This window comes from Falco biarmicus, chromosome 8, assembly GCF_023638135.1.
Source record: "Falco biarmicus isolate bFalBia1 chromosome 8, bFalBia1.pri, whole genome shotgun sequence".
Taxonomy (NCBI): Eukaryota; Metazoa; Chordata; class Aves; order Falconiformes; family Falconidae; genus Falco; species Falco biarmicus.
In genome coordinates this window covers 18,404,998-18,418,198 of record NC_079295.1, presented here as the reverse complement: position 1 = coordinate 18,418,198, position 13,201 = coordinate 18,404,998, and the positions used below count along the sequence as shown (strand labels likewise).

The window sequence follows — 13,201 nt, the reverse complement described above, 5'->3', positions numbered from 1 at the left end:
TCTCATAACAGATAAGCAGAATATTGAAGATTAAGGCAGTATGGGATATAGTGATATAGATGTAATATATGCCATAATATAGAAAATCTGTAACATATAAACAATGTAAGTATTAGAAATGCTTACGCTTCATCTTCAGTTTGCAGTGAGTCCTTTTTCCATCAACAACAAAGCTATACTCTCCTTGGTCATCTTTATTAACATCTTTAATAGTGAGGATTTGACGACCACGGCGGGATGTGATCACATATTTAAGATTAGAAGTGAGTTCAACATCACCATGATACCATTTCCCTTCCACATCTTCTGGGGAAACCTCACATTCAAGTTCACCTGAGAAGGATTCTGGTACTTCAACATCCTCAAGTTCTTTAATAAACTCAACCACAGCACCTACAGGCAAAAATAATTACATTCATAAATCGGCCTGATTAGATACCCCTGATGGAAACATTTCTTATTAAATGAGGCTAAGGAAATTAATGTATCTACAGTGTAACCATTTTACATAAATATATCTCCAAAATTTCATACTGGATTCCAAGATTATGAAAGCAACTTGAACGTTTCTTCATGCATTAGGCATCAGTTTAAATTGTTTTGTTTTTTTCCTGAAGCTGATTTCACTTTAACAGTACTGCATGGCACTGAGCTGTGTGCTTCTTACCTTCAACAGTAAGCTTTGCAGTAGTTTTTATGGATTCATCTTCTACCAATGCACAGCTGTAGTCATCAGCATCAGACATTTCAATTGCTAGTACAGAAAGAAAATGAGCCTTTCTGTCTGAGTGCATCCTGTATTTGTCTCCAGAATGAATCTCAATTCCATCCTTAAACCATTTCACTTTGACAAAGGGTTCTGATGTCTCACATTCAAATGTTGCCATGGAGTCTCTCTCTTTAGCAACAATATCTTGTAACTTCTGGGTGAAGCTGATCAACTGCTTGGCTGCAAAACAATATGCAATGAATCAATAGTGTACTGACCATCTAGACATACACTATGATAGGCACTAGGATAGATGTAAGAGATTTTAAATTACCTTGTACTAACAGGAAAGCATGGCTAGAAGTTTCACCAGCTATATTGACTGCTTTCACCATGATGCTGGCAGAATCATCAGAAGTCACATCTCTGATGACTAATTCACAAACATTATCTTCAGGCCAGTACCAATACATACGATCAGTCCTTTCAATCTGCACACCATTTCTGAACCACTGGCACTCAGGGTCTGGTTTTCCTACTACTCTTACACGGAAGTGTGCATCTGTCCCCTGGGCCACAGTCTGGCTTTGAATTCTTTCAAATATCTTGGGAGCCTCCATGCTTGGACTAAGCTCGACCTTCTCTGGTTTGAATGTTGGAATGGTGATTTTGCCTTCAGGAGGAAGTTCTTTCTTCTCTTCCTCTGGGATTTCTTTGGTCCAGTGAAGAAGTTCTTCTTTAGTCTTTTTTAACATTTCTTCATATGATTCATCTTTTTTGCGAGACTTAAGTTCCACAGCAGTGATGGCTTCATAATAGCCCTCTTCTGTCCTACGCTTGAATTTACTACGCAGCTCTTCAGATTCCTCTGAAAGCTTCTCATGAGTGATTCTTTCAGCCCTTTTCAGTTTCACCACTTCTTTGGTTGTTGCCTCTGCAGGTTTGTCTATCTTCTGTACCTCAAAGAGAAGTTTTCCAGACTCTGTTGCTGCAGGCTCATGTTTGGGTTCAGGAGCACGACGAAGAACAGATCTGAAGTCTTCCCTCTGCTGGATCTCAAGTCTCACCTTATGTTCAATAAAGCCTTCTGGATTCTCTGCAGTGATTTTCACCTCTCCTGTGTCATATGATTTGCAGTCCACAATATCCAGGTAGTAGATTCCATCATAACGGAGTCTAAACCGTTTGCTCTTACGGATGAGCTGTCCATTGAGGTACCAGTTGACCTTAGGTAAAGGATAACCTGTCACACGGCAGCGGAATCGTGCTGTTTCACCTTCCAGAACTCTTGCAGGTTCAGGAACCAAAACAATTTCTGGTTTTTGTTTTTCCTTTTGGTCTACTGCAACTGCTGGAACAGCACCTTCATGGGCCATTCTTTCTAACTCTTCAATTCGCTGGAGTCCCCTTCTGCCTTCTGGCAACTGGGATTCTTCCACCAGGCTTTTCTCATCCTTCACAATCAAAGTAGCAGATGTATGGTCTGTACCATATTTGTTAGTTGCCCTGCAAGTGATCACTCCACTATCTCTGGAATAGGCTACTCCATAGTCCAGGCTACAGTACCCAAACTCATTGATCATGCGGAGTCTGTTAGCTGCTTCCAAGGGTTTGCCATCATGCAACCACTCCACCACCATGGTTGGGTCACCAATTGGTGTAAGCCTGCATTCAAAGTGTGCTGGTCCAAATTGTTTGAGCCTTAAAGATGTGAGCTTCTTCTTAAAAAATGGTTTCTGTTGCTTCTCTTTATCATAGAGATCCCCTTCCTCCCATTGCTCTTGACCATAGCGTAAATGGAGAGGCTCTAACTCCGGTGCTGCAATCTCCTTGGCTTTGTAAGTTCCTTTTGGAATGATTAATCTCCTTTCTGGTTCAGGTTCAGCATGTTCAACTTCAACATTTACTTTGCACCGAGTAGTGTCCCGCCCAGCTTTATTGATAGCAGTGGCAGTATACCATGCAGCATCTTGCCTGGCAGTAGATTCAATTTTAAGGGCAGCCGCCCCTTTGGTTCCCTCAATCCTGAAATATTTAAAAAAAAAAACAAACAAACAAACAAAAAACTTTTTTGCACTTATTTGTCATTCATTTTTTTCCTCCAAAATTAGGTCAAAGCCTCCAAAGGCAAATCTATCTCTACAGGAGTTAGACATGTTTATTCAAGTTTATAAGTGCAGTGCCTAAGAATCAAACAGATAAGGATAATAAAAAACAGTCTTGAATTCAATGGCTGAATTCAAAATCAGAAACGGCTTGATTCCCTAAATCTCTGTTGTAAAAATATTGGCTTTGCAGAATAAAAAATACACAATACAGAAGCTGGAAAGAACTGAGTGAATCCTACAAGATATTTTATATCTCTTAGCCTTGTTGCAATGCAAAAGCTGTTAGTAGCTTCAGTAACCATTGGACTAAAAACTTAGTGAAACACTTCTATGGAAGCAAGGGTAGGGTATCCAGCACACTGTAGGAGGTACTTTGCAGAATAGTGAATATTGACTCATTTACTATATAAACAAAACAAAAATGCTTACTTTATCTTGGGGTATTTATGAGGTACAATGATGTCACTGTTCTTCAGCCATACAATGTCAGGATTAGGGTTACCAGTAGCTTTCACTGCCATTTCCAGTCTAGACCCTTCCTTGACACTAACATTCTTCAGCCTTTCCACGAAGTGTGGTCTAACTAGGTCTTCCTTAGCTGAAAGAGCAAGGGTAAGTTATCACAAAAGGAAATGACGTAACCACAGGTTTTGATAAAAAACACTCCTCGACCTCCTAAAAACCAGCATGCACAGTAGATACCTTCCACAGTCAGTGTCATTGAGACTGAAGCTTTGCCCGCTCTATTCTGAGCAATTACAGCCCACTCCCCAGAGTCATCAGGCATAGCAGGAACAATGATCAATGACTGGGTGCCATCTTCTTTAATCACTATTTTATGAGTGTAGTCATTTACTACTTGTTGACCTGCAGATACACACACACACACACAAAAAAAAATTCGCACTCAAAATAGTGTTTCAACAAGATGTAAAATGCATATAAGCTTGTTTATTAAGATTATCTGTTGATGAAAATGAAGCTGATGTACCATCATGGAACCAGTATGTCTCTGGCATAGGTCTGCCAACAACTTTTAAGTCAAATCTTGCTGTCTGCCCCTGTGAACATTTAAATGATGTAGGTTTCAGCACAAAAACTGGTTTATATAGTCTCTCTAGTTGTCCTTCATCAGTTTCTTCTAATCTGCGGGCAGGAGAACGAGAAGGAGAACTGCGGGCAGGAGACCGGCTTGGAGATCGTGGAGAAATGGACCTGAAAGGAAAAGATAAGACAAATGTGTATGACAATGTCATATAGCAGTGGGCTGACATGATAAACAGAGTTCAACTTTTACCTTTAGTATAATTTGTTTTAAAGAAGTTAACCAATTTATCTAAGTGACATATTGTGACAAAATTAATTTTTATTTGTAATCCATTTTCTTTAGGCTTTTGCCAGCAATTTGTATAGCTGAATAGCATTAGGATACACCACAGCCAGGGAAATTTTTGGGTTTTGGGTACTGTACAGATATGGGTGTAATCCTCTACATGTTTGTGGAGACACAACACAGTATGTGGCAATGCTGAATTTTTTCTGTCATAGAAATACAGCTATTTCAAGGGTGGGAAATAATAGTTGTACACAGTACTAAAACTCCACCATGCAGATTTTTTTTCCAAAACATGGATATTTCAAGAAATAAATATGTCTACTGAGGTTGTAAATCTGATACTGTGGCTGGATATGCATGTGAATGATGGTACTCTGAGAACTGTATTCCTCATTAAGAAAGAAATTCAGACAGAGTTGGCACATTAATCAATATAAGCCATGAAAACAGCATTTAGAACTTCTCTACAGGTATGCAAACTCCAATAACTTAAGCTGTTTAGCTGCTGTGTAATGAGTTTTTTGACTGTCTATCACAGTAGACTGAAGCCTGGTGAAATTTATGTATTATTGTAGGTAGTAGGTACTGGTGGTCTACCTACCTATATCTTCTCATAACTTCTGGTCCTGGCATATAACCTGGAGTTGCTGTGGGTGCAACTGGCTCAACATAGAGTTTTGCTGAGCAAATGGCATTTCCTTTCATATTACTGGCAAAGACAGTATAAATTCCTTCATCTTCAGGTAAAACAACAGGCAAACGCAGACTGGCACTGCCATCTTGCAGAACTTCCATGCGATAGCGTTCTCCGTGCCTTATGCGCTTACCATCTTTGTACCATGCAATCTGCATGGAAAGAAAACAGTGGAATGCTATGTGAGCTCTCCTAAAGACAAAGATTCAATAATGAACCATGCATACAACATATTACAACTTACTTTTCAGGTGATGCATCATCACAGCCCATGTATATGCCTTAATATTAATGTTTTTACTTGTAATATGTAAGATTAAAGTAACTTGTTTTCACAGTAATCTGAAACATGAGTTTTTGAGCTAGGAACAGATATCAAGTCCACTTTGATGAAGAGCAAAGCAACCTAGACCAGACTTGCTACTGTGTTCCCTACTTTTCTGGGCAAACTTGAAAAAACTCAGAAGCAAGAGCAACTTAACTGGTAAATTTAACCTACTTCTGAACTGGCTAACCAACCTAAGACTTTTCTATTAAAAGACAAAAATAAAATTCATCTTGATATCATAACAAAAGACCGGATTTCCTTAGATCTTTGCTGTTTTCTATGAATGTAGAATGCCTGACAATAAGATAAGGGATTTTTCAAGTAAAGCACCGTAAGTACAAGTAAAGCACAAGTAAAGTTTTTTCTTTAAATAGATTAATGTCATACAGGTTTAGGGTACCTTTGGCAATGGATATCCAGTTGTCTTGCAATGGAAAGTAACTCCTGTTCCTTCAAAGGTTCTGTAATTCTTTAATCTTAAATCAAATCCTGCTTGTATAGCTTCAGATTCAGAAATATCAACCATCATCTCCTCTCCGTCTTCTTCAAGAAGTTCATCCAAGGTGGTCTTAATAATTCTGAGTTCAATTTCCTTGATAAGTCTTTCTTCAAAAGAAGAAATATGGAATTCCTACACAGAAAATCAAGACCATTAGTTCTGTGTGTCAGATAATGAACTTGTAAAGAAGTGATTTATACCGGTAAAATTCAGTGTACAAAATGAGTACAGAGTGGTAGACATACCTCATCTTCTACGAAAGTTCTGACCATCACTGTATCTTTTGCCATTTTCTTCCTAATTAGGGCTTGCTCTTTTTCATATTCTTTTTCAAAGTCACCATATGAAATAGCTGGGGCTACCTCAGCCACTTTAGGTTCCTGTACATATGCAGTCACCTGAGTTTGATACATCATTTCTTGTTGCGATTTTATGTAGGCTTCATAATCAGCTAAGAATTAAGAACATTAATTTTGATAAGGTTTTGTGGGTTTTGCTGGTTTGAATAGAGAAAACAAGTACAAACTTATTTTACAGTTTTTGGTCACTCAAGCAGAGTTTCTGTCTGTTTAGCTAATAGAATACAAACAGCAATAAACTGCAAAACTGATGCCCTCCAATGACCTTTAGAAACAGGTACATTTCACTGTGCTATTTAGGCGTTCTAGTTCTTGAAGTGGAAGCACCTGTAGAAACTATTTTACAGTTTCATCATTATGGCTCTTTCCTGCAAACTTCCATGCATTTTTACAAGGACAACTGGGGGGGTGGGGGGTGGGGGGAAGCTTTTTTCCTTGTAATAGAACAACCTATTCCTTGATTAACCTCCTTTCCCCACATCATTCTCTGAGTGTCTTCTGTTATGTAGATTGTTACGGACATCAACAGAAAGTTCCTAAAGCTACATACTCTAGCAAAGAATAAAGTCCTTCAAGAACCTGACGTGAAATACTCTGTCTTACAGAAACAGAGCTACCAGAACCCCCTTTATGTTTCTTGAATTGACCAAACTAAGCTGCAAAGAATTTGCAGCACTATTTAAAAACTTTTTCCTATTTTAAAGTTAATTTTAAGAAATATTTTCCCCATTTCTATATATAGATATAATATATAATATTATATATATAATGTACCTTCTTCTAGTAAGGAGACCGTTGCAGAAGCTTCTCCATGTTTATTACGAACAACAATAGTGTATTCTCCGGCATCATCGGCAAAAGTCATGGAAATTTCAAGTTTGCATTCCCCGGTTTCTCTTTTGTAACTTACTTTGTATCTATAGAAAACATACAAGTACAAGTTCTCTGTAACTCTGATGAACAGACTTTTTAGTGAATCTGCTTTTAGTTATACAGTTCATCTGAATAACCCCTGACTTGCACAAGGACAAAAAAAGAGAAACTTTTGCAGGCAATTCTCACTAAATGAATCTGAGGAATATCATAGGAAAAGTAACCACACTGAAACTGGAATACACATCTACTTCCTTTCTGTTGTGACTGAAATAAATGGGATGCAAACAGCACTACTGAAATATCAGAGATCTAGTTATCAGAAAAGTAAAATGTTATGTGCTGTATGCAGTTTGTCCTAATATAGGTCATTATAGCATGATGTTTTCCAAGAATGTTATTAATGTGGGATATTTTTTTTCTCTGCTAGAAAGCATGTCTCTTTCTATTTGCATAGACAGTATAAAACAAATACAAAACTTCCCAATTTGTTTTTAAGGATATGTAGCATTTCTTGTTTTACAGTCTTTTGAATATTTATATTTTAAAGCTCTTTAGCCCACTAAACTTTCACATTAAGACATGATCCTATGATTTTTCCATTTAAAACCTAAAATTTCACAGAAATCAGTGATGTTATTAGGCTCGGCATCAGTGAGGGAATCAAAATTACGGTACTGTCAATTACATATTCATTTAAAATTATGTTTATATAGTTTGTGTGTATTGCATTCAAAGTACCTGTAGCCAGTCGTTAGAGGAACTCCACCTTTTTTCCAGTAGACATGTGGCTTTGGGTTGCCCCCTACCTGGCATTCAAAAATAATGCTCCCACCTTCAATTAATTTATGTACTATGGGTTTTCTTATGAAGAAAGGAGGTATGGGTTCTCCCGATACTTCCTCTGCTGCAGCAGAGACATCTTCCATTACAACATCCTTTGTCTCCACATAGCTGAAATAAAATTCCAGTACAGGTAAGTGAGCTGATGCGGAAGCTCTCATAAACAGAGTGCAAGAAACTAATGACCACAGTAGGAGCAATCTGTTTAGGAAAGTAACTTTACCGTTTCTCTTCTCTAACAGCCTTCTCAGAAATGGTTTCTCGAGTTTCAATCTCTTCTGAAACTGCAAAGCAAATATGATACAATGGATTTTAAAATACTTATTATTGCTTAAGCAACAAATTTAGTTGACAGAAAGAGAGAGAAGGTTAAGTAGTTAGTTGGCTCAGAGGTCCAGGTACTTCCACCTGGGAAAAAAAAGAGTCTCCATCAGCCTGTAACTGGCCTTTTTCTCATATTTTTACAACCCTGTTACCTAACACCCCTGGAGTACAATTCAAGTCATATGTTCTACTTGGCAGCTGACAAAATGTCTAAGTCACATTACAAGAAATACGCAGTTAACAAAAGCATAATCTTCCAACAGTGACAAGAAGAAATGGCCTCAAGTTGCACTAGTGGAGGTTTAGATTGGATATTAGCAAAAATTTCTCCTCTGAAGGAGTTGTCAAGCATTGGAACAGGCTGTCCAGGGAAGTGGTTGTGTCACCATCCTGAAAGTATTTAAAAAACATTTAGATGTGGCACTTAGGGACACAGTTTAGCGGTGGACTTGGCAGTGTTGGGTTAACAGTTAGACTCAATCTTAAAGGTCTTTTCAAACCTAAATGATTCTATGATTCTATAAATACGCTTACCTTTCACATATAAGTGGCAAGATGTGCTGACGCTCCCAGCCTTATTGGTAGCAGTGCAGGTAAATCTTCCACTGTCTTCTGCAAAGGCTTCACGAATCATAAGGCGAGCAAGCCCTGCTTTGAAAGTGATCTGGAAGTCCATTGAGCTCTCAATCTTGTAGTCTTCCCTGTACCACGTCACAATAGGCTGAGGATGACCAGAGATATGGCACTCCAGAGTGACAGATTCACCTTCAGTCACAGTCTTATTTTTGAGGCCCTGTATGACAAAAGATAAGTACCACAGTCAGTATATATTTTCACTACTAAAAAGACATTTAAATAAATAAAATCTATTTGAATGGAAAACAATGTCTACTTCAAAACAGTGTTCTGTTCAGTAGTGTATTCAGGAAAAGAGGTATTTTCCAAAGGGAAGTATTTGAAACTGGATTTGGGATCTCTGAACATTTACTGTTATTAACAAGAAAATGAAAAGGAAGGTTGATGTTTATATAGATCATGGTGACAAATTGTTTCACTGCAGCAAAGGTCAACCTACTATAAGATAATTGTGAAGAATCACCTCCATAACAGACATTCAGAATAGTTCATATAAGAGATAAATTGTATGGCTTATTAAGTCTAATACAGAAATTAAAAGATTAAAGAAAGCCAAATTTTCATGGCCAGGTTTTCAAAGATAAAAAAAAATACCAAATGGGTAAAAACATAGTGTAACTGCCTTAATTTACATACAAATTACTTACTGAGACTAAGGTGGGTGGAGTAGCCGGGATTTCTGCAGGCACAGGAACTCTGGCAGTTTCTGTCACCTAGATCATTAAAGCACAGTTAATAAATACCTAACAAAGCCAAGGACATAAACAGCATAATTTAGATACGAAATTATATAAAGAGAACTTTTTGCTTGTGATAGGTAAATATTAGATCCTTAGAAGGATTTGTGTAAAACAAAAAAGATATAAAAGTCAGCAGAATGGTGTAAAAGTGGAAAACTGCAAGGAGGAAACGGCAAACAAGTGAGGCTGTGCTGTTCTTAAGGCAAAAGTCAGTCAAAGTGATGGAAATTTGCTTAATAACATACCTTTGCTTCACCCTCTTTCCGCAACACCAAGTGTTCTTCCCTCACTGCTTCACCTTTAATGCTTATACCTGCCTCTTTTTTAGTCTCAACATCATAGCGACTTTTATAGGTCTCAGCAGCCTCTCCAAAGGGAAATTGTGGAGGGACAACTGGTTCTGCTTTTATCCTGACTTCATGTGGCTTTAGCTGAGGTGGTTTCACAGGCTTGGTTATCTTTTGCACAGCAGAAGTAGCTGATAACTCTTTTTCCAGAGTAGCCATGGCAGATCCAGCTATTGAAACCTAGGGAACAGACAAGAAAGAGTTACATCTTTGTTCTCTTGTTTTCAAAGACGACAGTATAACTCTTGAGCAAACTGCACATACACTGGTTGCTTCCTCAGTTACTTATTTGTTGACAGTGAAAAAGCTATATATATATATAAATGAAATCTCGTTTTAGACTGCAGTAGTAGAATCCCAGAGATATAATACCCTTGTATTATTTTTGCTGTGTCAAACATTCAGATATTTTCTCTTTCTGTACTTCAGAATTTGATCTTGAAATGGTCAAGAAGCTATTAAGTGCAACATGAGAAATGTCCTCTAAATTTGTTGACTTGAGACCTTAGCTTTCCATTTAATGAGTCTGATACTGCAATAAACAATACTGCTAATTACATAACTGTCAGTGATTAAAATAACTGAAGAGATTTCAAAATTTTATTCTAGGCGTAATAACTTTGGAAAACGTACATAAATCTTTAAATAAAAATATTTTAGGTAATTTTTATAGTGTTTAATTATGTTTGATGGAAAAATAATTTCATTTTTGAAGTCCAGGTGAAAAGGAAAAGTATGCTTTCTCATTCAGAAAAAAAATAATTAAATGAGAACTTTTGCTATTATGTGAAGGAGTCGAACAGAAGTATAGAAGAAATAACATTAAAAATGAATGGTGTCATATGCAGTCTGGATTTTTTTTATTTCAAAGATTAGTTTGGTGTGTAGTAATCAGCAAGGAAGAACAAAGCACTATTTCCAATGTTCTAGTGAACTGATTCACTTAAGATTGAAGAGGGGTATTTCTGCTCTTTAAAAAACATAAAGCTGCAAGAAAAATATTTGTGTTTTCAGTGTATAACATGCAGTATTGAAGCTGCATCCTTAAACAGATGATAAGCTTGCTTAAATAACTAATAATTATAAATCACATTTCAGCAGTTTATGTACAGCATTTCTTTTTATTAGTGAAAGAAGCTAATGAAAACAATTGTAGAGCACTTACATTCTTCTTGAGAAAGCACCATACCGGAGTGGGAGAAAAAGCCAAATGGAATGGGTGACCTACTGGTTATTATAAATGAGCATGCTGTTCCTCTTGGATACAGTTTTCACTTCTTACCTCATATGTATGATCTGGTTTAGGAACAGCAATTTTGGAGACTGTGAAGTGAGGACTTGCTGTGCGGGGTCGTGGGTGTTCAACATGAATTGTTTTCTCAGTTTCTGTGGCTCTTTTTATCTACACAAAGCAATGAAAAAATGTTGAGAATGTGATGCTGCTCTCCAAACTGAAATAGATTTCACTGGGGCATAGGGTTTGGAAAAGAATCCAATGTAAACTGAGTCTAACCTCTGTTGATACATGAACTTCCTTCTTCTCAGCAGCTGAGATGTGTTTCTCAGGAGGAACATAGACAGTTTTAACTTCTTTAGTGACAACATGACGTTCTGCTGGGGCCTCAGCAATGTGCTCCGTTACAGCATGCCCTTTATAGCCATATTCCAAAGTTTTCTGCTTTACATAAGCTTCACCTGCTTGTTCTGGCTCCCAGGGTGATCGAACACGTGCCTGATCAACTGCTGCAACCACTGTAGCTACAGCTTCAGCCTTTTTTCCAGCTTCAATCTACAGATAACGTTGGCAGAATTTAAATATTCACCACTATACTAAAGGCTTGCATATATGGCAAATACTTATAAATATAATGCTCAGTAAAGCATATTCCAGACAATGACAGAATGCATAGATATGCAAAAGTAATAATGTAAACATCAAATGTGTTCACCCATAAATACACTTCAGAGTCAGTGAATTCAAACATAGACATAGTTTTTCTAAGCTCTATCTATGCATATTGAGAACACATCTGTGCTTGTGTGCTTTATACATTTCAATATTTGCATGCATGCCCACTTTTAATACTTTATGTTCACATTTATGGCTACTTGTCTAAGAGTACAGCAGGTGTGTAAATGTGCACATAATTTTAAAACTCAGTATGCTCATCAGTTCCATATAGCTGTTAGATGCTACTAAAAATTCAGAGAATGTCAGGCATCTGATGTGAATGTATTTACTAAGGAATATACACATAAAAATTTTAACACAGGCATATCTGTTAATTCAGTGTTAATCTATTTGAAATTATTTTACAAAAGAAGGAAAACAGCTTTCTGAGAAAATGGAAATAATGTATTTGTATCAGGACTTATATTCGTTTCTAATAACTGATAAATACTGTCAGTTTCTATGTCATCAGGGTCCAAATTTCTGCCCAGTCAGCCAACAGCAAGTAATTGGATGATTACTACTAGTGTTTATTATTACTGTCATAATTGATCTGGATGCAGCAACTGAGCATATGAAATATATGCCTTGTAGATGGGAAAAAACCTAATAGACAATTTTATGCTGATTGTAAAATCATTATCACCTTAAATAAAAATAACCTAAGAGAGGTCAAACTGTGATTATTTACAGAGATTTTGTTTTATTAGTAGTGTTTAAGTAACAGGGACATTTTATTCAGTTATAATTGCTGATTTCAAAATCAGTTTATACCAACCTGAACCTAAATTTACATCATCTAACAAGTAACTAATCTCTTAGCAGTCTGACTCCTCTGAGTTTTATATGCTATGCTCTTTTAATTAACTTTTATAAAAGTATTTTATGAATGTACCATACTGTTTCTAACAACGTAGATAAATAGACTTTAAATAAAAAGCTGTTGGCAGCTATGCTATTCTTCTACACAAGGGAGTTCCTGGTTGTATGATAATAGAAAAGCTTTTCTACTGTGGGAGTCCTACTGGAAAAAAAGCAGTGCCTGATTTTCAAAAGTAATAAACTGGACATTAAAGTATGTATTGCACAAAGAACAATACAATTCAAACCTTAATAGAAAGAGGTTGTTTCATCTGACTAGCATAAAATCGCAAGGAATCATCTTCCAGAAAAAAAGATTGCAGAGTCAAAAATTTGAACAAGTAAATATGACTTGAAAGTCATTTGTAGGGAGTGGGCTTTCACCAAGAAATCCAAGTGTAGTCTTAAAAGTGGCATTTCCTAACAGAATGAGATATAAACCTCTTTGTCACTAGAAATTTAAACACACTGACTCTGTTGCTTGACAATCATCCCACTTAATGGCTATGTTATCAGGAATTAATTTGAGGGCATTCTATTGTACCCAAGTAACTCTTAAAAGGTGAGGTTTGCAGGTAAAACAATTTGTAACA

General features: G+C 36.8%; 1 protein-coding gene across 1 annotated transcript in view; it reads right to left on the bottom strand.

The window, feature by feature from the left end:
• TTN (titin) overlaps positions 1 to 13,201 on the bottom strand; it is a 238,651-nt gene that overhangs the window by 213,019 nt on the left and 12,431 nt on the right. The window contains exons 12-28 of the mRNA XM_056349795.1: positions 11,310 to 11,585; positions 11,079 to 11,198; positions 9,695 to 9,976; positions 9,357 to 9,422; positions 8,608 to 8,866; positions 7,973 to 8,033; positions 7,648 to 7,860; positions 6,808 to 6,950; positions 5,920 to 6,125; positions 5,576 to 5,806; positions 4,755 to 4,999; positions 3,809 to 4,032; positions 3,520 to 3,684; positions 3,247 to 3,415; positions 1,044 to 2,734; positions 668 to 949; positions 127 to 393 (exon numbers count right to left, since the gene is read on the bottom strand). Coding sequence (XP_056205770.1) covers positions 127 to 393; positions 668 to 949; positions 1,044 to 2,734; positions 3,247 to 3,415; positions 3,520 to 3,684; positions 3,809 to 4,032; positions 4,755 to 4,999; positions 5,576 to 5,806; positions 5,920 to 6,125; positions 6,808 to 6,950; positions 7,648 to 7,860; positions 7,973 to 8,033; positions 8,608 to 8,866; positions 9,357 to 9,422; positions 9,695 to 9,976; positions 11,079 to 11,198; positions 11,310 to 11,585 — 4,900 coding nt within the window. The remainder of the gene's footprint in view (positions 1 to 126; positions 394 to 667; positions 950 to 1,043; positions 2,735 to 3,246; positions 3,416 to 3,519; positions 3,685 to 3,808; positions 4,033 to 4,754; positions 5,000 to 5,575; positions 5,807 to 5,919; positions 6,126 to 6,807; positions 6,951 to 7,647; positions 7,861 to 7,972; positions 8,034 to 8,607; positions 8,867 to 9,356; positions 9,423 to 9,694; positions 9,977 to 11,078; positions 11,199 to 11,309; positions 11,586 to 13,201) is intronic.